Below are 26,799 nucleotides of genomic sequence, written 5' to 3'. Positions count from 1 at the left end.
ATCTAATTTTGTCAGGTGTGGGGTTTTATGGTTGTGGCCGTGGTGAAGACTCTCAAACTCCTTCCCTCCCCAAAATCCTTGTCCCCACCCCCCACCCCCCTTCACCTTTCCCCACTCTTCAGGTTTTCCAGAAGTGCACAGTTAAGGATGTAGGGGTGAAAAATTTGGTAGAGCCCACCACTCGAATTGAACCGCAAATCAGAGAACTAAGACCAGGGGCCATGTTGCCCCTCAAAGAGAAAAAGGTAAAATATACATCGCCGTGCAGCTACCCAGCTAACTGCCTGCCTCTGCCAACTGTCTGATACAATCGATGGCTGTATCTTAACCCTTCTACAACTCTTGCACCCTTGCTTTGGCTCGAGAGAAACCTGTAACAGCCGCCTCCAAAAAGCTCCTTTTCTTACCGCCTCGTTTTCCTTCCCTCTTTTGATTCTGCCGGATATCACAGCTTGAATTTTCAGGATTAAGTCTGCATAAAATGAAGCCTCTGAAAAGATGCTGTGTCTTTTGTGCGTCTGGACCAGACAATGATGTGTTTTGCCACTGATTTAATTATCACTTGTCATTTTCTCCAAATCAATAAAGACCTCGGCACTGTATTCTACAGGCAATTAAATCGTCTTGTGTCTTTCTTTAATGACATGTCTTCATACAAAATCAACAGAACAGATATTTCTTAAAAAGATTGACAATTGAGAGAAACATTGTAGTCAAAACTCACTTTGTGGACACAACCTGTTTTTGCAGACTTGGTTCACTAGAGGTCAGTCTGGCCACTTTGCATGCTCCTCTCCCTTACTTGTACTTTTCTGGGGAATTACTTCTCTGTTTCTCTTTGTCTTTGCACAACTTTACCTCAATTTGCTTTCCCAGCTTTACACCTATATAACCAACACAGCCCTTTAATTTTTTAACATTTAGGTTAAACAGTAAATAATGTTTTTTTTTTTTATATGACAAAAGAGGACAGGTATGTTCAAGTGCAACTAATTTGACTAAATTACAGCCAAGCTTTTAAAACATGTCATATAACTGTCTGAGTAGGAATTAGAGTGGTAGTAGCTACTGTAAATAATAAAACATTAAAGATGGCACTTTTCAGTAATTTCGCAATGACTGTTGCTAAGTTATCTCACAGAGATGAAAATAGTATGAGAAGTCATTTGCATATCAGTAGTACATACCGCCTGAACAAGACAGGAAATAGGATGTATTTAGAATAAACTCTAGAGACCAGAGACAAATAAAAACAGCTTTGGCATGTGCAAAAACTAAAGGCTGAACAGGCAGGGTTTAGCTTTGAATAACGAAATAAAAGCTTATAGTATTAGCTTTTAAAAAGCTGAATCTATATATTTGCCCTGCATGCACGTTGATATACGGCATTTATATCCGAACAGCATTTAAAAGTGATCTCATGCGCTATGAAACTGAAGTAAATCTGAGCAGTAAATACTGTAAATATTTTACTGTTGTCTTATACAAGGTAATTGCCCAATCATGGATGCTACAACAGTCATGTATGTGAAATCACAGTTAATCCACAGCAACCTGGCACACCAGTTGCACAGTAATATTATTCCCTCACGCACTGTCCTAGCAGAGCTCAGAGCCCAGTCGAGTGGATAAAGATCCAGACACAGATGAAAATGGGAATACTACTATGCGACAGAGCCAAGGGGTATGTGTGCCTTTTGATCATTGACACTATATTCATGTATATTTAGTTTATATCCTAGAGTGTGGAAGTTTTTTGAATAATAACTATCTGATTTAATTCCACAATCACAGGTCATATACTATGTGACTGGCCAGATTCCTAAAGATCATCCACCCCCGTCAGGAACAGAGGAAACCCCCGAACACCAAGAGCCCACACAACCTCCAACACAGGTGTCAAATGTCAATGTTAATGACAATTCTCCAAGCCAGGAACAGCAGCAGCAGCAGCCACAGTCTCCGCCACCCAAATCTCCCCCACCTATATCACCTAAGCCTGCGGGACTGAATGGATTAAAACTGCCGAAGAAGCAAGTTAAGCGCTCCGAATCTTTGAAGACCAGGGCAGAAATGGAGAAGGGAAAAATCCTCAACAAAATTAACACTGAAAAGAAAAGTAAAATCATCCAGGAGCACGTTTCTTCCAGTAAGAATATAATATCCAAGCCTATGGAAACCACGACAACCAGCGTTGTAAAAGAGGTGTCTAAAGGTTCTGTTGCCCCAACTAACAACGCTCCTAGTGAGAACAGTGATCCACCTAAATCTAACTGTGAGGATGATGATGAGGGGGCCAGTCTTAGTCCTGATCTACCTGGAGAAGAGGCACCTCCGCCCCCGGACAACATAGCATTTATGATCACGAACACCAAGGTTCAGGCCCTATCGTGTGGTGAGTACCAGGAACTTGTCAATGCCAAGAAGGGAAGTGTGCAGACAGTCACTGTAGGTGGTGCCGCAAACCGTGGGAACACCACAGCGAGTCCCTCTGTACCGCAGGATAATGGCTTCAACAAGAAGCCCGTCATCATCATTTTTGATGAGCCCATGGACATCCGTTCAGCATACAAGCGCCTGTCGACCATATTTGAATGTGAGGAGGAACTGGATAGGATGCTCGCAGAAGAGCGCATTGAGGAGGAGAGTGAGGAGTCAGACACAGAGAGGAGTGGTGGGCTGCAGGTAAAAGCTGAAGGGACCGAAACGGTTGATGGCAAAAAGGTCGGCTCTTCACAGGGCACTGCTGATCATGTCAGCTTATCATCCTCATCTTCGTCTTCAGTATCTGAACTAACGGACAGTGGAATAAACTTGGAGTCGAATGGAGACGCCAAGCAGGACAGTAAGAAGAAGTTCAAGTTTAAGTTCCCTAAGAAACAGTTCGCGGCACTGACCCAGGCGATTCGTACAGGCTCCAAGTCAGGCAAGAAGACTCTACAGGTTGTTGTGTATGAAGACGAGGAGGAATCCGACGGTACTGTCAGGCAGCACAAAGAAGCAAAGAGATTTGAGATTGCGCGTTCAAAATCTTTAGCGGACACCCAGAAGGCAACAAACTCGGCCGTGGTAAAGAGGCAGAACTCCGAGTCCCACTGCAGGACAGATGAGATCCGGAAGAACACCTACAAGACACTGGACAGCCTGGAGCAGACCATCAAGCAGCTGGAGACCACTATTAGTGAGATGGGACCACGCTCCCCCGATGAGCCAGTCTCTATGGAGGAGGCTAAAGCAGGGAATGGGAAAAGCCCAGAAGGAGTGGGACTGAAGAGGTCTTCCTCTCTCCCTACTTCCAGAGGGTCGGGCCCTAAGGTACCCAGCAAAAGTTCCTTGCAGAAGAAGACTAAACCACAGCTCCTTCCTCGCCCTGTAGTCATCCCTACTACTACCACCACTACCACCACCTCCACAGCCACTGTCCCCAGTGCCCCCAGCACCGTACAACAGGTCTCTCTCTAGCTTTTGTTGCTCCGGGAGGCTTTGGGTCCTTCTTTTTCCAACCTACCTTCACTCCAACCCTAACCACTGAAATTACAGAATCATTAATCCGCTCCACAGGTGCTTGGAAATGTCGGAAATGTCCCCCATAGCTTTCTCCCTCTGTGAAATCATGGTGACATGATTGGGGGTGGCATTTTGTTGGGTTCCTGGCTACCATCTTTCTCCTTCAGTTCATTGCTAAAACTCTGAGGTTTTCAGCAAGTGGCAAATTCATCATCAAAGACACTCACATGATGATTAATCTCTGATGTCTTCCTTATTCTTGACTGCATGTACTATGTATATTGACTTGATGATTTATGGTCCCAGGGGGTGCATGATCTTTCACTGGTGTTGATCATTGAGGTGTTGAATGAACAGGTTGTTTTTACCTGTTAGTTCCTTGATTTTTCATACTTCCTATATGGTGTGTGTTTTTTTTCCTTTCTTTTGTTTTATTTCTTGTTTTGTTTTTCGTTTGGATCCCCTTGCAGAACACCAGTGTCGCTTCCCCCACTAGTCGGATGCCCGTCCCTTTGTCTGCGAAGTCCAGGCAGTCGCCGGGTACTACTGACAAAGCAGGAAAACAGCAAAAACTGCAGGACGCTCAGAGGCAGTTCCGACAGGTAGTTTTACTGTAGGGCCTTACCAGAGACTGTAGGAAACGAATATATAGGGATCGAAAACATGAGGCATGTATTATAAGGGGGAAAAAGACTACCAAAGCTGTGAGATTTCAAGTGTTTTGAAAAAAAATAATAAAGTCACCACGGTGGCGACTGTGGATCTGTTAATGTTTCTCTCGAGTCTGCTCTGACAAGAAGGCATGTTTGACTTTTGACTGTTACCCCATAACATCACTGTACTGTATGCTTCTGCATGTCCACACTGCTCATGGTCTTCACTGTGTTGGTGACTTAACAAAAAAAAAAAGGAAAAAAAAAAAAGGAAAAATGGCAAAGAAAAGTGGAATCCTATCCCCTCATCATCTGAGTTGTCATCACATCTCCAATTCCCATCACAGCTGAGTTCCTAAACAGTGTTCCCAGGATGCTTACGGCTATGTTAAAACACAAACCTAACTGACTTTTTGGCTATGCTCCTCCCTTCTCACAATGCACCTCTGCTCAAACCCAACATCACTGCATAGCTTCTTAACCTCACGGTGATATATTTCCTTACCCTCAAGACATCGGCACAACTCACCATCTTGGAATACTGCCCCACGTTTTCCCTGTCTGCTCTCACTCTTCAAAACTCCTAACCCTGATATCTGACTCTCTCCAGCCCTCCTATGCAGCTCTACCTTCTGAACTCTCCCCCCACAGCCCCTTCATAAAAACCTAACAACTCCTCTAACACACAGGCAGTCTGTAGAGATGCCCCTCCTGTCTGCCAACGCACTGTCTAACCTTTGCAGTGTTCTGTTTCTTGGTAACATGTCTCTCAGTTCAGTGTGTCTCACCTTTCATGTAACCTAGTGGAAACAGCTTCTGTATATGTTGTTTTTGGTGTCTTTTAGTCGTGTCATAGTAATATTAATGTTTGTGTAGTCATAGCGTGTTTCTCTGTGTTTAACTTGTAGTTTTATTTAACATCGTCTTGCCTTTTATATGTATTATTTGACCAGATTTCTATTTTGACAACCAGTATCTGTTTTGGCATCTCTGTTTGCAGGCTAACGGAAGTGCTAAAAGAGTGGGAGGGGATCATAAAACTACTTCCCCTACTATACCCATCTCTAAAATCCCTGCTTTTTATCCTAGCTCTACTAAAGGCAGCTCCCAGTCTGCACAAAACTCAGATGCTACTAATCCCATTAACCCTTCCTCCTCCTCCTCCTCCTCTTTGACAAAGTCCTCCATCCTGTCCTCTCATACTCCTCGTTCCGGTTCCCTACCCTCCTCCCACATCCCCTCCTTGTCTAACGGATCCCTCAAACTCCCCACACCCTCACAGCACACAGGTAAAGCTCTCTCGTTCTCCTCGCAGACTCAGAATGGTCGAGTGCACTCCTCCTCCTCTTCATTCTCCTCCTCCTCCTCATCCTCCTCCTCCTCCCCCTCCCCTCTGTCGCCCACACCTTTGGGCCCAGGTGGAAAGAGCATCCGCACCATACACACCCCCAGCTTCACCAGCTACAGGTCCCACAACGGCAGCAGCGGCAAATCCTGCATCCCAACATCCACAGCAGCTAAGGACACTACTTAGCCCCATTATCGCCCCGCTGGCTTTACTGCATAGCAGGTAGACTTGGTCATGTTTTCTTTTATATAATTTTGGTTTGTTGTTTTTTTTTGTTTTGTTTTTTCTATTTTTGAGAGTTTTTGTAAAAGTATTATGTGATGCACTCGCCCAATTCATGTTTTATTTGACACTGGCATTCTCACACCGATGCTTTTATCTCCTTTTGAGTTGCATTTTCAAATTTTGGATCATACTTACATGGATTTTGATTCTCTCTTGAAGGTGTAACAGATGCTCTCGTAAAAAATTTTGCAATGGAACTAAAAACTATTTAGTATTACCACTTTGTAGTTGAAGTGGAAGGCTTTCGTGGTGTTGAAAATCTATTTTTCTTGCTGTAGCTATGAATAGGGAATATAGAGTTGATGTACAATCACAAAGTACCATGTAAAAATTGTGTTTTATTTTTCAAACCAGAGATTGAATAACCATAGTATATTTAATCTTCTATATTTCTTGTGTTGCCAGATATTCAGCAGTCTTGTAAATGCCTTTTATGAGTGTATACATAACGTATACAGACATTTTAAAGTTGAACTCATTCTGAACTTCTGTTTTCTGAGAGTATTTTCTCATTTCTCACCCATATGAACTGCCAATTTCTTTTACAGAGATGTAAAACTGGTATCATGAATAATACAAGTTTTCATTTTAGTGTGCCTCTTTGCCAAAGTTGTTTTACAATGACTCACTTCAAGCCTAACCCAGTCACAAGATTTGGGGAAATTTACATGCACTCTCTTGGTGTGATGGCTGAAGTGTTGACCACAGTGTATACACTGCTGGTTGTGTTTTTTTTTAAGTTAACATGTATTGTTGTCTAAGTATAAACTGTACTAAAAACAAAAGTAATGAATCAGTTCTACCATGTGTACATAGATGCTTCTACTAAGGAAATAAGTAGTTTTGTTAACATACCAAAGTTTATTTGTATGCATGCCTTTCAAATACTTTAGGAGAGTGGTGTAAAAGAAGAATTGTGTTTGCACAGATAGATTTTTGTAAATATTTGGTTTTCTCCTCCTTTTTGTAAAGCTTTAAATCATACTATAAAGGAGCAATGTGGTAAAGATAAAACTGTGTTGGAGTAGCAAAAATAAAGACTTGCATGCTTGTAAGGCATTGAGCTTCAATGTTTTAATTTCTTATCTTTAATTTCTGGTTTCCTGTGTAAATGAGTTTTTGTGTGTGTGGGTTTTGTGTGTGTGTGTGTGTGTGTGTGTGTGTGTGTGTGTGTGTGTGTGTGTGTGTGTGTGTGTGTGTGTGTGTGTGTGTGCGTGTGTGTGTGCGTGTTTGTGCGTGTGTTATTGTGTGTATAAATACGAAAGCAGAGAGGCGCCACACAAAACAAAGGTTCTCACTTCCACTTCCACCTGTCGTCACACTCATTTCCATTGAATCTAACTATATAGTTGAATTCTGTGGCTCTACAATTACAGGTAAGGATATTAGTAATTATTATTGACGCAGAGATGAGATTTATGGTCAAAATTTACTTTTACAATCTTGCATTTGATTACATGATTTATAAGATATTAGTTTAGTACAAATTAGTGGCGCTTTAACTACAAATCATGCTTAAGCGTGTAGCTTATACATTTTATTGCTTAAACTACCTCAAACACTAATTTATTTTAACAGAGCAGCCATGGAGCACTTGAATCATCTTTTGAAATTCCTGTGTCTTTGTTTTTAATCAGATTTTAAAGCCATTAAGTGGTGTTTTGGGGTAGTGTCTACATTTAACCAGATGCACTGGATGGTGGATACAACTACCAGTTCTTGTTTGCTATAAAAGGAGAAAACCCTTTTTTTTTAACACAAATTTAACCCACTTGATTCAAAAACGTGTTATGTTTATATTATGAATGTGATTTGTTTTATGACTGATTTCTTTTTTTCACCTTTTAAACTATCTTAAACCTTAGAATAAAATGCTGAACATTTTTTTTTAATCTCTTGAAAGATGTTTAGCTGTAGTTAATGTTTTTTTATGTTGTTTTCTGCAACAGTGGTTACAATGAAGTCTTAGAAGGACACTTCCTGTTTCTAATTTAACAACCCACATGGTTTTGCATGTGGGTTGATGTGGGTTCTCACATCATTCAAGTCATCTGATTGTCACATGCACACCTTGCATTCTTACTTTTGTTATGATAAAACAATATATGATTTGGTGAATCATACAAATGTCATTTGACTGGAGGCTATGATCGCTGTCAATCATCATAACAGGTTATTTGTGTCTGTTATTTGCTGCACCAGGCTGATCTGCTACACATCAACTATGAATATCTCTGAGGAGGAGATACAGGGCTTCTATGGCAGTGACTCCCACCAAGAGAACATTGTCTTTTCTACATTTTACATCCTGATTTTCATCATCGCTGTGCCAGGGAATGCTTTGGCGCTGTGGGCCTTCTTTCACCAGGACAGCACGTCTCCATCGAAGGTCTTCTTGAGGCACCTTTCTATAGCAGATATTTCTTATATCCTCATTTTACCAATGCGAATAGTTTACCACCTTTCTGATAGCCACTGGCCCCTTGGGCATGTCATCTGTCAACTATCAGGCTTCCTGTTTTATCTAAACATGTACTGCAGTCTCTACTTAATGAGTCTGATCAGCCTGGACAGATTTCTGGCTGTGGTTCTACCTCTAACATCACAGTCAGTTAGGAAGGCTAAATATGCAAATGTAGCTGTTGGCATTCTATGGGTGACAGTTATTGTGTCTATGAGTCCTACACTTTTTTCTAAGAATGTGACCAACAACTCAACTGGCATCTGCAACAAGCTGTACTTAGAAAAGACATCTCCCACTGCTTTGGTTTCCACTATTGTGGCATTTGTTATTCCCCTCACCACCATAATGGTTTCGTACATACTGATTCTGCTGAAACTAAGGAAAGTCAAGCAACAAGTAGAACGACCAGTGAAAGACAAAGCCATAAAAATGATCATCCTCATTGTGCTGAACTTCCTTGTTGCATTTGTTCCCTACCATGTGAGCCGGGTAATCTATATAGAAATTCATAGTCATGGCAATATGACTGCCACAAGCCGTGAGTTGCTGGGAAGAGCCAATAAGATCACATCTGCACTTACCTGTGTCAGTGGTATACTGGACCCTGTTATGTATTTCTTCCTGAACCAAGCCTACAGGAACAAATTGCTCCAGATGTTCTATAAAAATAGGGGAGATGACCAATGAGTAACAAATATCATCATGTAGAAAATAAACATCTTCAAACAAATTGTCCTCTTTTTGTGTCATTTTTAGTGTGGTGTTCTGACATGAAAGCATTCACCTGTGGGTTAACACATGAATGTGATCTCTATAATGTACTATTACAAAGTAACGAAAGATACTGCACATGTAAAATATTAATTATTCCATCTTTTTACCAGGCAGCCTCTCAAATTTTATTTTTGGAGTAATGACTGTGGTCTGTGCTTGTTTGGAGAACCTTAGTAGGTCAAAGATACTCTCCTGGTTGTGAATTTACCAGCATTAAGGACAAAACACACTTATCTTTGCTTCTTAGTACTTCAGATGTTCTAAAGGAACATCACTGTGCAACTTTTAACTTCTTGAGGAAGTGAAAAACACTTCTGCCTAATTACAGATTACTCTACAGACACTCTAACAACACATATTGCGCAACAAGTTCAAATTCGGCATGCTATCTTAAAAAAAAAAAGTCTTCAATAAGGCTTAAAAGGTCTAAAGTCTTTTTTATTTAACCTCACTAAATACACTAACTCACAACTGCTCCAACACAAAGACCCACAGCCTTACAAAGAGAATCCTGCACAACAATCCATTGCCAGGCACATACCTGCATGAATCCTACAGGTCTCCTTCACATCTAACCCATACCTGAAGAACTTGTCATATTCTTGAGGGACTTTTGTAAATGTAAATGTAGCTTTTTGGAACATGCAGGTTACCATACTTTATAAAAATGCATGCATGAAACAATTCATTTGAATACATTTCATTAAAAAATGATTAATGATTAATTAGAATTTTATTTAAAAACTTGAAGCTAAATGTAAATATGATGTATCAGTCGTACAATTAATGCAATCTCATATCTCTGTTACAATAATTCGAGGATTAACTGGCACAGATTATCAAATTACGTAGAATTGACTTTTGCCTATTTTGACTGGTGCAAGCACCCGTATTATCGACTTGTTACCAAGGCAGCCAGGAAGAAGCTGAGAAGGGAGCGGACGGTAAGTGTGTACTTGTTTTCCAACCTAGCTTCATGTGTTTTCATCAAGACGTGGGGTTTTAGTCAACATTCTGTCAAAGCTACGATACTTATCGAAGTTATTGTTCCTTTCATTCCTATCATTCCTTTTGTCCTTACACCAGTAAATGTCTGGTCGAGCGGGTTGAATAGCTATTTCTGTACCGTTACGCTAACATTAGCTAACCAAGTACAGCTGTGTATCGTTATCAGTTTAATAGAAATGATTACCAAATAACTGAAAACGCCCCCCTAGAGTAACGGTTGTGTGAGGTGTTACTTTTGTAGAAGGCAAGTTAATTTTGTGGCTGTATCTATACATTGACTGGCTGTTTTGCGTTTATGGTACAGCACACCATCACAATCATCTTTCTCAAGTTTTTCAGTAGTTTTCACTGCCCATCCGTGTCCCGTCTGTTATCTCACAGGAACAGATATGGGCATCCGAAAAGTTTAGGCTGTCACCATGGGCACCGCATCCTCTTTGGTCAGCCCAGGTGAGGTGATTGAGGATGGATATGGGGGTGAAGGTGGGGAAGCCTGCGAGATCCCGGTGGAAGTCAAACCCAAAGCCCGACTCCTGCGCAGTTCCTTTCGCAGAGGACCTCGGGTGATTGGGGCCAGTTTCAAATCCACAGGTTCTGTGGATCTTGAATATGCTGCCGAGTATGAAAGACTCCGTAAAGAGTATGAAATCTTCCGTGTCAGCAAGAATAACGAGATATCATCCATGCAAAAGAAGGAAGCTAAACTAGATGAAGAGAACAAGAGGCTGAGAGCTGAGCTACAGGTAAAATGAGCAAACCGTAGACTACCAAGACTACCAAGATTCAGTACCAACCGGCTCATTTTAGCATTCAAGGTTTGTGGATGTTTTAAGAGTTCATATGTTCCTATTGTGGTGTTAATCATTCTCAATATGGCAACAGGCTCTGCAGAAGACCTACCAGAAAATCCTTAGAGAAAAAGAAAGTGCTCTTGAGGCAAAGTACCAAGCTATGGAGAGGGCTGCCACTTTTGAACATGACAGGGACAAAGTAAAACGACAGTTTAAGGTAAACCACTTCACATATTACTATATAACATTCTCTCCAGTGATCACAATTGCATCCCTAACCTGCTGGCTAAATGACCACCAGATTTTCCGTGAGACAAAAGAGAAGGAGATTCAGGATCTTCTGCGGGCTAAAAGGGACTTGGAGGCCAAACTGCAACAGTTGCAGGCTCAGGGCATCCAAGTCTATGACCCAAATGATTCTGACTCAGATGACAACCAAACCACTGTCACTGGTAAGACCCAGAAATCCACAATGTTTTATTCATCAATCAATCAATCAATGTGTTACATTACACATTACTGTTCAGGGACACAGAGAGACAAGAGCCTATCCTGCCATGCTTTTGTTTTTATCCCACATATCTAGGGTCTTTGTATATGATGAAATATTAAAAACATAGTTTAATTTATTCACCAAATGTCTTTAGCTGCTGGGACACAGTGTGAATACTGGACTGGTGGTGTGCTGGGAAGTGAGCCCTCTATGGGCAGCATGATGCAGTTGCAACAGACCTTCCGAGGACCCGAGTTTGCACACAGTTTGATAGATGTGGAGGGACCCTTTGCAAATGTGAGCAGAGGTAAGTAAAGTAAACTTGTAGGCAGGGCAGAAGTAGCCAAACATCTCTGCCCCTGCTTGGTATAGCCTTTTAGTATGGATAGCCTCTGAAGTATAGTGTCTGTTCATGTGTTTTACTTGTACACTTGTGTGTGTCTGTCTTTGTTAGATGACTGGGATGCTGCAGTGGCCAGTCTGCTTCAGGTTTCCCCTCACGTGCCCCAGGCCTTATGGAGTAACACAGTGCGCTGCTACTTAATCTTTACCCAGGAGACCAAAGCTGAGCTGGATGTCTTTATTAAGGTTGGTTTATTTTGGCACTGTAATACAACAAACTGTAAAATTTTGTGTCCATGCGATATAGTAGAATTATGTTTTTCACCTTTTTGGGTTTCCTGGACACGGCATACAATAACACAGGAGCAGGATTTGAGCAAGAATACTTGGTCTCTACTGAAACAAAGTAGACAAAATAATCAATATGTCTCTATTGACAGACAGTATTAATCTGAAGTTAAACCTGCTCATAGAGGTTTGATTTAAGACTGCATTTAGACTTAGATTACCTTTAATCAACCTTTGGTTAATTTGAGACTAGTCTAAATGTCAGACTGAAAAAAAACAATGTGAGTTCATCTGATTTAAAGTGCCACTTTTGTCAAGAACTACCATTAATCCTTGGGAAACCTGTACTTAATTTTTTGATTACAGAAACACTCTCCTGTATTGCGGAAGATGTGTGAGGGTCTCGGCCATTTCTACCTGAATATCTGCTTCCCAGAGGAAAGTGCTGCCTCATATGCTGTGGAGCGCAAGCAGGAGATTGAAAAGAGCTCTGTGTGTGTGCTTCTTCTCAAATCTACTGTCACTAGGTACAGAGAGTCCTATACCTATTCTCACTAGGATATCACCATGTAATGAAAATTATACATTGATTCAATCGTTATTTTTTACATAAATGTACATTTTTGTTCTGTTATTCATGCAAAATGCACATGTGTAGCTCTGCGGTGGAAGATTGTGAGGAAGCTTTTGTGAAGAATCCAGATGGCCATCCACTGGTGCTCTACCTCAGGACTGATGAAGATCACAATTTGACTGGGCCCACCAGGCAACTGCTAGAAAGGGTCAATGCTGCAGACAAGGCTGCAAAAGTCAAGGTGAATGAGTGTGCTGTATATTAAATGAACAAAGATACAGTGGAGGAGATATTTCACAAAGTATCTAAAGTTATATAAAAGCTAATATTTTACCTTGTTCAGCATAATAGCTGTCTATTCAAAATGTTGTGAAAGTGCATTTTATAAATTGTTTGACATTTAAAGCAAGACGTATATTCATGTGCATTTTGATAAATAGTCTTTATTATCCAGAATAGTTTCACTAAATGCTCTTTTCTACATTGTCCATGTTGCAGAGTTGCACACAATTCCTTGACTTTAAAGCTGACAATTTGTATTTTCCTGGTTGCTAGATGTCTTGTGCTGACATGTTTTGAACATTAACTCAGGTGGTGGATCATAATGGTTCTGCAGAGGATGGTGCTGACCTAATATATGCTCAGCTGGAGAAAGTCATCAAACAGGTACAGAAAGTGATCCTTTAGTTCAGCCTTTTTCATCAACTCATAATGATTTATCTACACTTCTCATGTCCCTCACAACCTTTTAAACTACTAATTCCACCCTGTGCCTCTAGGAGTTGCTGGGTCTTGAAGGAGCGGAAGTTGACTCCAAGGACTCTGGGATAGAGGAGGGGCGTGAGGAAGACTCTGGAGATGTGCTGTGGGACCTGCATGATGAACAGGAACAGATCGAGTCCTATCAGCAGGCTTGTAGCAGCACCACCTCTCAGTTAGGCTTCCAGAAGGTAGGGCAAAAATCCTCTTTCCAAATCTTCAATCTTGTCTTCCAGTCTAATAATTTATTAATTAATTTCTCTGAGTTGTATTTATTGTCCTCCTCTACTCAGTATATTGATCGCTTGAATGACATGATAGCTGCTCCCCCTCCCACCCCTCCTCTGCTGGTGTCTGGTGGTCCCGGCTCAGGGAAGTCTCTCCTGCTCTCCAAATGGTGAGAACTTGTCGATTAGTTTAGTCTAATATCTCATCTCACTGGTGAATTCTTCTTGATTCAAGCAAATGGATGTCTTTTTAAAATTTGCATTGTGTTTTTATGAAACAGCTTTGCTAATGCTCTTTATTCCTTTTCAGGATTGAGCTGCAACAGAAGCAGTCCCCCAACACCTTGTTCCTTTATCATTTTGTTGGTCGCCCACTTTCCACAAGCTCAGAGCCAGTTCTCATTATCAAACGCCTCACAGTCAAAGTAAGGGGTCTCTCTCTTTCAGTATTTGTGAGACAGGGATGTCACTGTCTTATTTAATAACTGAGGGATGCATTGTCTGTTTTTCTGTTGTTACATAGCTGCTGCAGCACTTTTGGTCTATTTCTGGCTTGTCCATGGAGCCCAGTAAGATCTTGGAGGAGTTTCCCCGCTGGCTTGAGAGGCTCTCAGCACGCCATCAAGGAAACATCATCATCATCATTGACTCCATTGACCAAATACAGGTACGAGCCCACTTCTTTAACCAAGATTCAACAATTTTCCATAGAATGACATGTAATTCTATAGTTTGTCTTTTTATTTTTTCTTCTAGCAAGCGGAAAGACACATGAAGTGGCTGATCGACCCTCTACCTGTCAATGTTAGAGTGGTGGTGTCTGTCAATGTTGAGACGTGTCCTCAAGCTTGGAGGTTGTTAATATGTTTTACACTGGTTCCTATTTAATTATTTTCTGTGCAGTGATATGCCACGGGAATATTGCCATTTGCAATATAGTAACCCTGTCTTTTCAGGTTGTGGCCCACACTCCACTTGGACCCGCTGAGTCCCCGAGAGGTCAGGAGTGCTGTCAATGCAGAATGCCAGAGCATGGATCTCAAACTTCCTAAGGACCAGGTCAGTAATCATCCCACCATTCCCCTTTTTAAAAACTCCGAAGAGATTTAAGTTTTCTGCAGATTTCTGTTTTGGAATTGTGGAAATACATTTGGAATCAGTGTATGTATGTTTTTTGTGAGAATGTCACACTTGAATGTATCTTTGTTCCAGGAGAAGAAGCTGGAAAGGCACTGTCGCTCTGCATCAACCTGCAATGCATTGTATGTCACACTACTAGCCAGGATGATCACCAGGTTAGCTAACACTGGTTTTCCAATTCTGAATGTGTTAATCTTCACAGACAAATAATTTTTTCTTCACTTCCAGCATGGTGAAATCACAAGCTCTGCTACAAAATAGCAGAGATTGTGAAAATAAAATAACATACTGCTGCTGGTGTTCCCCCCTTGAAGATATTTAAGATATTTTTCTTCTGACCTATTTGGACACATCTGTCAGCAATGATTAAAAACTGTACTTTTTGCATACCTTCACTACTTTTCAAGGGAAAAGATGCAGGACACATTCTTTTCAATACAATGAAGTATACTGTATGTAAAGATGAAGTTCTCTGTAGATTCATGTTATCTGGTTGAAAAATGGTATAGCCCTCTTCATTCTGACTTAGATGTCTCTGGGTGTGTGGCTACATACGTTTTAACATGTGTTGACTTGATCATGTTATGTGTTTTGTTGCTGCCCAGCAGTAGATCATGTTGGTTACTGGAGAAGAGCATGGAGCAGTGTCTGCAGTGTCAGGACACCATGTCACTTTACCGCCTGGCACTCAAGATGACGCTGAACTCCCTCAACACAGACAGAGAGCGACACATTATTAGAGAGGTGACCTCACTCTAGACAAAAAAAAAAGTTTTGTCATCATTTTTTGTTTTAATGACAAATGTGTGCTGTAAAACGACTTTTTTTTTTTAAGCATGTTATAATTTCTTTCTTTTGTCTTTTTTAGTTTGAATTATCACTGTCTGGTTTAATTTAGCTCACTTTAATACTCTATTGTCCTTTTTATGTGATCTTTTTTTTTTAATTATGTAGCTGAGTAGTATGTGCTTTTTTGTCTCTCTTCAGTTACTGTGCCTTGTATGTGCCAGCCATAATGGAGTGAGTGAGTCAGAGGCACTAGACCTTTTCCCAGAGCTAGAGTTACCTGTCTTGTCCTCTATGCTGTACTGTCTGAACAGACTCTGCATTGTAACCCTCCGTTGTGGGCTCATCAGGTTCCAACACCTGCAGGTAATTATTCTCCTTGACCAGTAATATTATAGAGTGCATCATCATTAAAGAGAAAACGCATAAAAGAATTATGATATTCATGCAAAACAGAATTTATCAATAAATAATTTAGTCTCTTATGTCTGTCTTTGTGACCATCTTTCAGGCTTGGGAAGCTGTGAGGTTGGAGTTCCTGAGCGGAGGAAGCAGCTCTGCTACTTACAGAGAGAAACTCATCCATTACTTCAGCCAACAACTCAGGTGCTTCAGAGTGGTCGTCGTCCCCTCATGCAACAAACCTAACATTGTTATTTCAGTCATTACAGTGCAACTCATGTTGATTGTGTTGCTGTGTGTTGTTGTGTGGAGTGTGTGTGTGTGTGTGTGTGTGTGTGTGTGTGTGTGTGTGTGTGTGTGTGTGTGTGTGTGTGTGTATAGCCAGGACTGTGTGACATGGCGTGTCGCAGATGAACTTCCCTGGCTGCTCCAACAGCAGGAGGACAGGACTAAACTGCAGCTCAGCCTCTTGAACCTGTTTGTCTCTCAGAACCTCTACAAAAGGTACAAAACATTCATAGACACAAGCTGATACCACAAATGCCTGTCACATTTGTTCAGTTATTATCTTACAGGTGTATGTTGTTTTCATTTTCCAGGGGCCATTTCTCCGAGCTTCTGGCCTACTGGCAGTATGTGGGCAAAGACAAAAGCTCGATGGCCAGTGAGTACTTTGACTCCCTGAAACACTATGAGAAGAGCTGTGAGAGTGAAGACAGCATGACCAAGCTGGCAAACCTGTATGAGACTTTGGGACGTTTCCTCAAAGACCTGGGCCTTCCAAGTCAGGTAGAGTATATGGTTGCATTATTTCACTTTTGAGAAACTAAACAAATCCACATTTAATGTTCACTGCACAGATTTTTCAGCATTTTCCTGTATCGCAGTTTGTTCCTTGGTTTAATTTGTTTACACAGCAAGCATAAGAGTCTGTTGTTATTTTCTCCTTGGAAAGTGCACACGCTCAAAATTGCATATATATCTAGTTCGGTCTGTCTGTTTCTCTAGGCTGTAGCCCCTTTACAAAGGTCCCTTGAGATAAGGGAGACAGCTCTGGATCCGGACCATCCCAGCGTTGCTCGCTCCCTGCACCAGCTGGCAGGGGTTTATGTTCAGTGGAAGAAGTATGGCAACGCTGAGCAGCTGTACAAGCAGGCCCTGGAGATAAGTGAGAACGCCTACGGTGCAGAGCACGCCAGCGTGGCACGAGAACTAGAGTCACTCGCCATGCTCTATCAGAAACAAAACAAGTAAATAAGACTTTCTTGGTGATGACATGCATGACGTTATTTCTAATTGTTGCTCATGTATTAAAGTTTATTGGTTGTTCCAGTCGAGCAATGTGTTTACAAAGAGGCATCCCACATGTGCGCATGATCGTAAGGCCTTATTAAAAGTCAAGCAATAACTAAAACACTCAAAGACAACCTAGAGTCAGTTTAAATGACATGTTTAACAGCTCACATCTGGATCTTTTACAATCAGATATGAACAAGCAGAGAAACTCAGGAAGAGGTCAGTGAAGATTCGTCAGAAAACTGCTCGCCAGAAAGGTCATATGGTGAGTATGTTTCTCAGATGCCCACGTTTGGTCATTCTCACTTAATCAGTCATATATTAAATTGTTTTTTGTCTTCCCCTCCTTTCAGTATGGCTTCACTTTGTTGAGGCGCAGAGCCCTGCAGTTGGAAGAGCTGACTCTGGGTAAAGATTCCGCTGACTGCGCCAAGACACTTAATGAACTGGGTGTCCTGTACTACCTCCAAAACAACCTGGAGTAAGGCACACGTCACGGCTGGCACACACATACAAAGACATTTAACACTCTTTTAATCATAGACAGGCCAATTCAAATTGCACGTGTTTGCTGAGAAGTTTTTGTTTGTTTCAAATAAATCAGTTTGTAACTTTTTAATATCTCTTCCTTTTAACTCACCAGTGCAGCCAAGGTTTTTTTGACCCGCTCTCTGGAGATGCGTCAGCGTGTCCTCGGTCCAGATCACCCAGACTGTGCTCAGTCACTCAACAACCTGGCTGCACTGCACACTGAGAGGAGGGAATATGAGACAGCTGAGGATATGTATGAGAGGGCACTGGACATCCGCAAGAAGGCCTTGTCCCCAGACCACCCCTCGCTGGCATACACACTCAAACACCTGGCCATGCTGTATAAACGCAGAGTGAGACACATGCCTGTTGACACTTAAACTTTTGAGCTGTTTGTTGAACGAGAGTGTGATTTAAAGATGTGTGTTTTGAACAGGGGAAGCTGGAGAAGGCTGTGCCACTGTACGAGCTGTCTCTGGAAATCAGGGAGAAAAGTTTCGGGCCCAAACACCCCAGTGTGGCCACAGCACTGGTCAACCTGGCTGTAATATACTGCCAACTGGTGAGACTGTTTATCATGCCTCTTCTGTCTGTACCACATACTCCAGTCTTACATATTTCTGTGATATAATTTATAGATAATGTGTTTTTATTTTAATGGTTGTATAGAGCAAAGCTAACTGAATTTCTTTCTTTGGTAGAAGAAGCATAATGACGCCTTGCCTCTTTATGAACGAGCCCTGAAAGTGTATGAGGATAGTTTGGGGCGCTCACATCCACGAGTCGGAGAGACTCTAAAAAACCTGGCTGTGCTAAGGTAGTGTGGTTGAAGTTACATTGACATTTGCTGTCTCAGAAGTAAACGAAATAATTGTTTTTACAGTGAGTAACTTTTTATCTTTTTCTGTTTTCTGTGTTTTTCTGATTTTTAAATAGCTATGAAGAAGGTGACTTTGAGAAGGCAGCGGAGCTTTACAAGCGTGCAATGGAGATTAAAGAGGCAGAGCCATCGCTGGTGTGTGGAAATGCCCCATCCCGTCATTCCTCCAGTGGGGACACATTCAGTCTGAGGGGACCTGCTCCCCTCCCACACACCCCAAGGTAACTGTGTTCAGCCCAAATCCCTAATCCCACAACAAACGGCTCCATCATAGAGTAGCATCAATACAAAAACCCATGGTTTCATCATAAAGGGAACCATCCTGGTCATCACACTGTGACTGTCATCTGGATGGAGGTTTTAGGGTTTGTTCCAATATACTGTACCTGCCAGCAGGATTATGAAGTCTGCCATATTAGTCTGTGAAACCTGTGTATTTGCCAAAAGTATTTATTAATATTTCTAACATAATTGTGTGTAAGAAGCGTTGAACTTGTGTTAAATGAAACTCAGGTTAACACTAATTTTAACTAAGACTGAAACACACCTGTTTACAAGCCCCACAGTGTATATTGTCAAAATAACCACAGAGATTCCTTTGCTGGCTTGAAATCACTTCAGCCAGGTTTAGCATTTTCGAATCTGTAACAGGATTAATGAGAATAGACACATTTGGTGTTTTCCACTGTACAGTGGACATTTTTGAAGTTTTTTTTTTTTTTTAGATATTGGCTTTAAAGAAATAACACTAAAAATCCAGTGGAAAAAAGGGCTTCTCAAGCTTCTCCTAAGGAGATAAACTGTCAGACAATGCCACAACACATTATGATCATGGTGGTGGTATCTCTTAACTTTTACTAAAAATGTTTAGAAAATATTCATTAGGACCTTCGGACCTCAAGCACTTTTGTTTCCAAGTCTACATTCCAGACATTCTGAATGAATAATATCTGAGAGCTGCTATCTCTAAAAGCAAATGAAGGTACCATTTTTCATGTTTATGTCACATGTAACGTTTTCCTACCAGTATTCAACATGTACTTTAAAAAGGGAAAAGATAACAGTAGAAAACAAGCCTAGACCAAGTCTGAGCTAACACAAACTCTGGTACTGATTTCCTGGTTTATGCAAAACTAAATGTACATATATTTATCCATGTGCAAAAAGGATTTGAAGGGAATTGCCAAAAACATGATGGTGCCATATGACTGTCCATGTTAAAGTACGATAAAATTATTATTCATTTATTCTCTGAGTGAATGTACATGAAGCCAAAAGGGACACGATGTACCAAAACCTACAGTCTCATTCTCATGTGTAATACATATAGTGTATCTTAAGTTTATATATATATATATATATATCCATGTATTAATGTCATGTAATTAAAATCTGTAAAAGCTGTACAGGACAACAACAAAAATCACAGCCAATATATTGGGTAGATTGTATTCCATCTAATAAATACTTTATTGAGACAACTTTATTGATGACATTGTTCATTAGTACTATTGTCGCAGATGTTTTCTTAAAGCTGAGTGAATGACAGAGCACAGACATTCACTAATCAAAACTGTAAGAAAATAAACAATGATACATGTTAATGTACTAACAGTGATATAATTCTAGGTTTAGAGACATCTTATTAGACTCTTCCATACTACACACCTTCCCAGTACATCACCAAATGACACACTGAACTGTTTTTGGATGTTTTTGGTGTGTGTTCACTAAAGTAATGCCATCAGCAGCAGCACTTTTCATGCATTCTCCTTTTTTAGCTGTTAGAAGAAATTAATTCTGGGTTCTCACTATTTGGCTTTGACTGTTTTGTCCTCAAGCAGCCATCATTGGGTTGTTTATGATCAAAGAAAGCAATGGAAGATGCAAGTGAGAAAAGGCATGTTTAATCTGAATAGCAGAAATATGTCTTCAGGTTGCTGCCTATAACTTTTTCATCTGAGCCATCAAGTCTTCTAGGCTCTGCTCAGTCTCCCCCACTGTCTCTCCACTTGCTGTATCCTGGTTCAAACAAAAGAAAACGAAATATTTTAACAATTCAGTGGAAAGGACTTCTCAGTAAATCCAATAGAAAAATCTATATACTTCACATGACTGCACTCTCTTTTCCACAGTATCATGTTTGCCAGCCAGGTAGTGCTTTCATTTTATAGCAGTATGGTATGAAATAAAATAGGAGACTAGAAACTTTTGAGATGTTGTCTATAATAGTAAATATTTTTTTGACATTACTGTTACAATATAAAAACTTGTTATGCTTTATACTTCAGAAAAAGGTAAGTAATACTGTTACGTATTTTAACTTTATGAGATTAAACATTTAAAACCAGTAAAATCCTTTAAAGCCCTGTAGTCTAAAGCAATACAGACCTCAGCTGGAATGGTGTAAGCCACAGTGATGCCTTCTGGGAGGTCAGGCACAGTGCCTGATGCAGCCTGTAACTCTGCGTCAGTCACCTCTGATACTAGTTCAATACCTGCACAGGAAAATTTGTGTTAATACACAGTCCATGCAATTAAAATGTTACAGATCTGACACTGTTAGCTGGAATAATTGTTTTTCACTCACCCCACTCATTGTCTTCATGTACAACCTCCTCCTCTACCTCTATAACTTCCACCTTGGGTCGCTCTGCTTCTTTCTTCTGAAGAGAAAAAGTTACACAGGTGGTCGCCATTAACTCCTGCTTTCTAAGCAGTGCATCACCATATCTGAATCTGTATTGCAACAAATTGGGCTTTGGTTCAGTCTCACTATGCTATCCTACATTCTAAAACTTGAAAACAAACAAGTACACACACCTTGTACTCCTCCTGTTGTTTCCTGCAGTGGCGATCGTTACACTGGGGGTTGGCTTTCATGGCCATGGTGGGAAAGAAGTCCTGCATGGCGTTGTAGCCAAGATAATAACTGACAGTGCCAAACTTTAACAGATACCTATGAGACAAAACATAAACTTTTGACCTTTGAATTTACGGTCATCAGATTTCTTAGTTGGCTATAAATGATAATTTACTTACTTGAGGACATTTTGGACCAAGATGCCTGCGACCACACCCATGGTTGTTGGTAAGCTGGCAGCGCACACACCCTCCCTCTTTAGGGTCTTCTCATCAATGTTAGCTGCCACCACCAAAGGAGGGGCACACTAACAGAGGATTTGATTGTTAAAAAGTATATTAAAACTTTATTGCTACAGCTTTATTGCTCAAGTATTATCACAAGAAAAAAAAGGATGTTTGTCTGATTGTGTTGTGTGTCATGTGGACATACAGCAAAGCAGGCTGTCTCTCCAGGAATGATGAGCTGGATATGTCCTGATACAGCATTCTCACTGACACCAGACTCCATCCAGATCTGACCTAGTTCATTACAGGCCTGAGGTAAACAGGATAACATTTTACAAATGTGCAAGAGCAACATATAAAGCACAGTGTCGACTGTAGAATATACTGTCAATTTTGCCTTTTTATGACCATGATGCACTTACTGTATTAATGGCCATTCTGGCCTCAAAGTTGTCCACACAGCTCAGGACCAAATCCACCGGCATCCCTTCTTCCAGCCCTCCACGACTGAGCAGAGACAGAATAAGATGTTATGAAGTCCTGTTCTACTGTGGGGACAGAGGAGGAAAACTACAACTTGGAGAGTAGTAATGTGCACCTGATGCGATCCATGAAATGTGTAAAATTGTCCATAGTGGTAATATTGTAGTTGTGGGTTTCAAATGACACATCTGGATTGATGTTTCTGTTGGGGAAAATTGAGTGACATGTTAGCAATAAGAAATCAAATGTGTCTGCTTTGGCGGAAACGTGGTTTACTGTCAACAATAGGATACCTGAGTGTGTGTTCTGCTGCTTCCACTTTACTGAGGCCTGCCTGGTGAGGCTGGAAGAACAGTCGGTTCATATTGGCCAGCTCTACTTTATCGTAGTCAAAGAGGAGCAGCTGTGATGGCAGAAGATGAAATTGAGCAAAGGTAAGCACAGGAGTGGAAAACCTGTTTAATGAAATGAATGGAAACAAATGTAAAGTAGATTAAGTAATTAAACGTTTGTATTACCTTACCAATGCCACATCTAGTGAGCATTTCAGCTGTCACACTGCCAACTCCACCAACACCAACCACAGCTACTGTGTATGTTCGAATTTTCTGTAAAGACATTTGAAGACTAGTATTCATCCTAAGACATGCAGGAGTATTGTTATTTCAAAATCTGCTCTGTGGAGCTAATATTTTCTATCTTCTATATAAAGATGTCAGTTCATGTTTCAAAATTAATAGCACAAAAGTCACATGGTATGTAAAAAAACAAACAAACGTGAGGATACTGTGATAAAAGCTGAATTGAAACGTATTAAAATACAATGGCATTAATGCCATATGACATTGGTGGAAAAATAGTGGAAATAGATATAGGCTTCAAGAGCAGTCCTCAAAAACCTTTATTACTGTACTTCCTATTTTCTGATCGGGCTAGCGCAGCAATCACAACCTTAAAAGTACTGCACTTAAATAGAGCAACCCTCAAACATCATACCTCGTAATCATCCACGATGCCCATTCTCTTAAGAGCCATTAGACGACTGCAATGAAAACACAGCTGAGATTAGCTTGTTGTCTATGAAACCCCACCATATGGGATGAGTGAGTCATAAGGCGTAGCCTCTCAGCGCTACGAGAAGCCCGGACAAAATATGCCCGGAGGCTTAAATAATGAAATAAAAACTCACCTGTATGGGTTGGAATCCACAACTTCAGCGCTCATTTTGTCAATTTTCGGTCTGTGAAGTGCATCCTCCATGGCACACTGCTTCTGCTTACACTTGATCAATTCATTCTCCAGCTCTCTCACCCGCAGCTTCAGTTCCTCTACTGTGGCCATTAGGAAAACAAACCCCGCGCAACGATGTCAACGAAATACGGTGTTATAAAAAAAATAAATAAATGCAAACGAACAACCAAGACGTTTAAATCGGCACGGAAGGTACACGTCTTCACAACTCAAATCAGCTGTCAGGATGTGTGTTCCCATAAACAACGTCCGTGCAGAAAACGAGTACAACTACCTCAAAATGTTCCTACATCATTAGTGATTTATTTGAACCGTCTTTCGAGGATAAGGGCTGACTGTCGAATTATTAGCGGCCAATATGTTTTAAAACTCTGATGAATTACTTTACGATATTACCTTAAATAAAACCAGTTCTGAGGATGTTACGTCGGTGTGCATCCGTAAACGGTCCGTCCGACACGACCCTGGACGTATGGTCCGATCACAATCAACATTGCCAAAGTAATCTTACCCACGCACCTGGAAATGATTAATCCTGTCTGACTGAGACATGGAAGAGCGGACAACTCCTGTACGAGAACAACACAAATTCAGTGTTGGCAGACTTCAGAGATATTTGTCTGCCAACTCAGTCAATAACAACACACTCACTGTCAGACAATACAGGTAAGTAAGAAAGCGTTGGTGTGTTTCAGCGGATCAGCTACGTTAAACAAGCAAGCAATAGAAAGCTAATATTGTGCAACCATGATTAGCTAACTTAACACGCTAACAGTTTATTGTCTTTCCAGTGCTGGCCAGTCAAACCCGACCTTTCTAATCCAGACACCCTCAAAGAGCTATGTTCTCAGAAAGAAACCCCCAGGTGAGCTGCTGCCAGGGGCTCACAAGGTGAGGTTTAACAAATGAATTACTTTGGTCAAAGAAAAAAAAAAAGTTTAAATACAAATTTGTTTGCAGCACTGTTGTGTGTCGTCATGTCACTTTTCCAGCAGGGGGAGAAACTTGAGTTAAAGGGACTGTCAGAAGTAAATACATGTGTATGCGTGAAAGCCACATCATAAATATATCAAGGCACTGCTTGTACCTTGAAAACTTAATGAATATAAGTGCAAAAAATATTTAAAAGGCTACTTGTACTATATTATTACCTATAATAAATTTCTAGACAGTTTCCTGTGAAGAACTAAATGATTTGGTACCGCACCGATGCAAATTATGATAAAATGTACTTAGTGTGTTTCCTTGAAAGATAAATCTTAAAGACTGGTAAAACTGAAAGAGATTCACTAAAACCCCATTCTGATATATTATTTCAAACTTTTTTCCTACATATATTTTGAACTTAATGCTTGCCTGTACACAAATATTACATTTTGTTCAGATGATCACCTGTGCACAGATTGAAATCTCTATTTTAAGATATAAATTAATTGGAATTAGAAGTATATCACCTACATACCATCTGCAGTTTTTGAAGTGCAAAATTACTTTTTAGAAACCTTCATATGCATTTACTGTAACATAACTTGTATAGGAAATCATATGAAACAAAACTACAAGACCTCTAAAATGAATTGTTACCATAATATTTTACAATATGGGTGATGTTTAAGCATGGTATGGTTGATCCTTGTGACTTTGTTTGCAGGTGGACAGGGAGTATCGGGTGCAGAAGGCCCTGTTTTCTGCTGGTTTCCCCGTGCCTCAGCCTCTCTTGCACTGCACTGATGTTGAAATCACTGGAACAGAGTTCTACTTGATGGAACATGTGAAGGTAAATTTGTGCCACCAAGAGCCAAATTTCACAAGACTGTGAAGTCACCAGCTGTAAATCCATTCATCTGTTATGGACTATTGGTGTTTTTCTTGACCTCTGTTCTATGATAAAAGACTCGCAAGGGGTGGCTTGCTGACAAACTCTAGCTTGACATACCGAACTGTTCCACATGCTTCTAAATATGTGCTGGTGAGCTATCATGAGATGAAAAGTTACATATTTGAAAAAAAACATAATTGTTTATCCATCTCCATTGATCAGGGGCGTATATTCAGGGATCTTCGTCTCCCTGGAATGAGTCCGGCAGAGAGAACAGCTCTATATGTGGCTGCAGTGGAAGTGTTGGCAAAGCTACACTCACTGGAGCTGGAATCACTGAACCTTGAAGGGTATGGCAGGGGACCAGGCTACTGCAAGAGACAGGTGAGATAACACCTTGTACTCAGTACATCAAAATAACTTTATACATCTAATCTGGAATAACTAGTTAAATTTTTACCATTCAGAAATTTCTTTCACTCATTGAAGGTGTCCACCTGGTCGAAGCAGTACACCGCAGCAGCCCACAGAGACATTCCAGCCATGAATGAACTGTCTGGTTGGTTGATGAAGAATTTGCCAGCCAATGACGATGAAGTCACGCTTGTCCATGGAGATTTCCGACTGGATAACCTGATATTCCACCCAACAGAGGTACATTTCCCCAGACAGTTATTCTTACCACTTTGCTGCATTTGACAGTTAAAAACTTCACAAAGTGTGTTTGATGTCATTAGGCACGTGTGATAGCAGTGTTAGACTGGGAGCTGTCTACCACTGGACAGCCCCTGGCAGACTTGGCATACTTCTTAATGCCTCACTACTGGCCAAGAAGTCTCAACATAATCAGCACAATGGGCTGCTTAAAAGGAATAGAAGGTAATGAAAACTAACAAAAAACAACCCTGAGCAGGATTAACAGGTGCTGAAAATGGCTGGGTAGAAAGACATGTCGTTTGCTTTTGTGTGCAGATTCACTGTATCTGTTCAATTTGTCATTGTGCCTTTCCTGTCTTTTGTCTCTCCAACCAATGAGCAGGTATTCCAACTGTGGGTGATCTGATCTCCATTTACTGTAGATGCCGGGGGATCCCATCTGCTTTGCCGCAGTTGAATTTCTACCTGGCTCTGTCTGTCTTTAAAATGGCAGGAATTGCCCAGGTGTGTCCCTGTTAATGTGCCAAGTACTGCTTGCAATTCTACCCCTATTTTCCTTTTTAAGATATACATTGGAATTTAAGGAGGCAAAAGTAATAGATTAGCATATGAGAATATAGTTTTGAAGTTGTAAATGTAGTATTATATTTTTAGGGTACTTGGAATATACAGAGAAGAACTACAAAGGAACCCAGATGGATTGCTCACTCTTTTTTTTTTTTTTATTCACCCTTTTTATTTAACAGGGAATCTATGCTCGCTATCTACTGGGTAATGCCAGTGCACCCAATGCAGCTCAGTTCAGCCAGTGTGTGGAGCCCTTGGCTGAGGTTGCCTTGCACCTTGCACAACGGTTGGTTGCAGTTCAAATTTTATTGATGTGTATTAATGCACTGACATCAGAATTAATATATTTTGAAGTGAAGCATTAAGATAGTCTGAACATGTTGG

The 26,799-nt window shown here is 40.8% G+C and overlaps 5 protein-coding genes across 12 annotated transcripts in view; 4 read left to right on the top strand and 1 right to left on the bottom strand.

Moving 5' to 3' along the window:
* The window catches only part of LOC111237826 (sickle tail protein homolog), a 65,967-nt gene extending 59,115 nt beyond the window's left edge, over positions 1 to 6,852 (top strand). For 4 of the 7 annotated variants that reach the window (XM_022767089.1, XM_022767086.1, XM_022767085.1 and 1 more), the window contains 5 exons: positions 123 to 245; positions 1,604 to 1,684; positions 1,795 to 3,315; positions 3,978 to 4,109; positions 5,161 to 6,852. In XM_022767089.1, the coding sequence (XP_022622810.1) occupies positions 123 to 245; positions 1,604 to 1,684; positions 1,795 to 3,315; positions 3,978 to 4,109; positions 5,161 to 5,694 (2,391 nt within the window). In that variant the 3' untranslated portion in view covers positions 5,695 to 6,852. The remainder of the gene's footprint in view (positions 1 to 122; positions 246 to 1,603; positions 1,685 to 1,794; positions 3,316 to 3,977; positions 4,110 to 5,160) is intronic. The other 3 variants (XM_022767084.1, XM_022767090.1, XM_022767091.1) reach the window with 3 other exon arrangements.
* Positions 6,853 to 7,092: 240 nt separating this feature from the next.
* On the top strand, positions 7,093 to 8,947 carry LOC111237921 (uracil nucleotide/cysteinyl leukotriene receptor-like). The gene is made up of 2 exons (XM_022767236.1): positions 7,093 to 7,169; positions 7,996 to 8,947. Exon 2 carries the CDS (start codon positions 8,018 to 8,020, stop codon positions 8,942 to 8,944), a length of 927 nt encoding a protein of 308 aa, XP_022622957.1. The 5' UTR covers positions 7,093 to 7,169; positions 7,996 to 8,017; the 3' UTR covers positions 8,945 to 8,947.
* A 1,478-nt stretch (positions 8,948 to 10,425) lies between these two features.
* Positions 10,426 to 19,987, top strand: nphp3 (nephrocystin 3). 2 transcript variants are annotated; one of them, XM_022767155.1, is made up of 27 exons: positions 10,426 to 10,782; positions 10,922 to 11,047; positions 11,132 to 11,282; positions 11,478 to 11,630; positions 11,778 to 11,911; positions 12,320 to 12,480; positions 12,612 to 12,768; positions 13,119 to 13,193; positions 13,307 to 13,477; positions 13,580 to 13,683; positions 13,824 to 13,938; positions 14,037 to 14,180; positions 14,270 to 14,367; positions 14,470 to 14,572; positions 14,726 to 14,808; positions 15,262 to 15,397; positions 15,641 to 15,805; positions 15,951 to 16,045; positions 16,223 to 16,345; positions 16,441 to 16,630; positions 16,850 to 17,091; positions 17,327 to 17,402; positions 17,491 to 17,618; positions 17,781 to 18,021; positions 18,105 to 18,230; positions 18,370 to 18,485; positions 18,605 to 19,987. In XM_022767155.1, the coding sequence occupies exons 1-27, from the start codon at positions 10,459 to 10,461 to the stop codon at positions 18,771 to 18,773; spliced, it is 3,906 nt and encodes a 1,301-aa protein (XP_022622876.1). In that variant the 5' UTR covers positions 10,426 to 10,458; the 3' UTR covers positions 18,774 to 19,987. The 2 variants fall into 2 exon arrangements, with proteins under 2 accessions (XP_022622876.1, XP_022622875.1); XM_022767154.1 differs by having other exon boundaries at positions 15,259 to 15,397.
* Positions 19,986 to 23,600, bottom strand: uba5 (ubiquitin like modifier activating enzyme 5). Its single transcript, XM_022767161.1, has 12 exons — positions 23,311 to 23,600; positions 23,118 to 23,163; positions 22,640 to 22,729; positions 22,415 to 22,524; positions 22,237 to 22,323; positions 22,061 to 22,145; positions 21,844 to 21,948; positions 21,591 to 21,718; positions 21,372 to 21,507; positions 21,139 to 21,214; positions 20,940 to 21,046; positions 19,986 to 20,570 (listed from the first exon to the last, which is right to left on the bottom strand). The coding sequence occupies exons 1-12, from the start codon at positions 23,460 to 23,462 to the stop codon at positions 20,493 to 20,495; spliced, it is 1,200 nt and encodes a 399-aa protein (XP_022622882.1). The 5' UTR covers positions 23,463 to 23,600; the 3' UTR covers positions 19,986 to 20,492.
* A 139-nt stretch (positions 23,601 to 23,739) lies between these two features.
* acad11 (acyl-CoA dehydrogenase family member 11) overlaps positions 23,740 to 26,799 on the top strand; it is a 31,807-nt gene continuing 28,747 nt past the window's right edge. The window contains exons 1-8 of the mRNA XM_022767160.1: positions 23,740 to 24,038; positions 24,164 to 24,263; positions 25,024 to 25,149; positions 25,414 to 25,575; positions 25,681 to 25,845; positions 25,929 to 26,070; positions 26,231 to 26,352; positions 26,595 to 26,701. Coding sequence (XP_022622881.1) covers positions 23,923 to 24,038; positions 24,164 to 24,263; positions 25,024 to 25,149; positions 25,414 to 25,575; positions 25,681 to 25,845; positions 25,929 to 26,070; positions 26,231 to 26,352; positions 26,595 to 26,701 — 1,040 coding nt within the window. The 5' untranslated portion in view covers positions 23,740 to 23,922. The remainder of the gene's footprint in view (positions 24,039 to 24,163; positions 24,264 to 25,023; positions 25,150 to 25,413; positions 25,576 to 25,680; positions 25,846 to 25,928; positions 26,071 to 26,230; positions 26,353 to 26,594; positions 26,702 to 26,799) is intronic.

This window comes from Seriola dumerili, unplaced genomic scaffold, assembly GCF_002260705.1.
Source record: "Seriola dumerili isolate Sdu_G_001 unplaced genomic scaffold, Sdu_1.0 BDQW01001124.1, whole genome shotgun sequence".
Classification (NCBI taxonomy): domain Eukaryota; kingdom Metazoa; phylum Chordata; class Actinopteri; order Carangiformes; family Carangidae; genus Seriola; species Seriola dumerili.
This window is presented reverse-complemented; position numbering and strand designations above follow the sequence as displayed.

What these genes read in the sequence shown, in the direction of transcription:
- LOC111237921 (XM_022767236.1), top strand. Translation starts at nt 8,018, where the DNA reads ATGAATATCTCTGAGGAGGAGATACAGGGCTTCTATGGCAGTGACTCC.
- nphp3 (XM_022767154.1), top strand. Translation starts at nt 10,459, where the DNA reads ATGGGCACCGCATCCTCTTTGGTCAGCCCAGGTGAGGTGATTGAGGAT. An exon ending in AGCGACACATTATTAGAGAG is followed by an intron (nt 15,398 to 15,640) that starts GTGACCTCACTC and finishes GTCTCTCTTCAG; the next exon opens with TTACTGTGCCTTGTATGTGC. An exon ending in AAAAACCTGGCTGTGCTAAG is followed by an intron (nt 18,486 to 18,604) that starts GTAGTGTGGTTG and finishes ATTTTTAAATAG; the next exon opens with CTATGAAGAAGGTGACTTTG.
- uba5 (XM_022767161.1), bottom strand. Translation starts at nt 23,462, where the DNA reads ATGGCCACAGTAGAGGAACTGAAGCTGCGGGTGAGAGAGCTGGAGAAT. An exon ending in GTGGATTCCAACCCATACAG is followed by an intron (nt 23,164 to 23,310) that starts GTGAGTTTTTAT and finishes TTTTCATTGCAG; the next exon opens with TCGTCTAATGGCTCTTAAGA. An exon ending in GCAGCAGAACACACACTCAG is followed by an intron (nt 22,324 to 22,414) that starts GTATCCTATTGT and finishes TTTCCCCAACAG; the next exon opens with AAACATCAATCCAGATGTGT.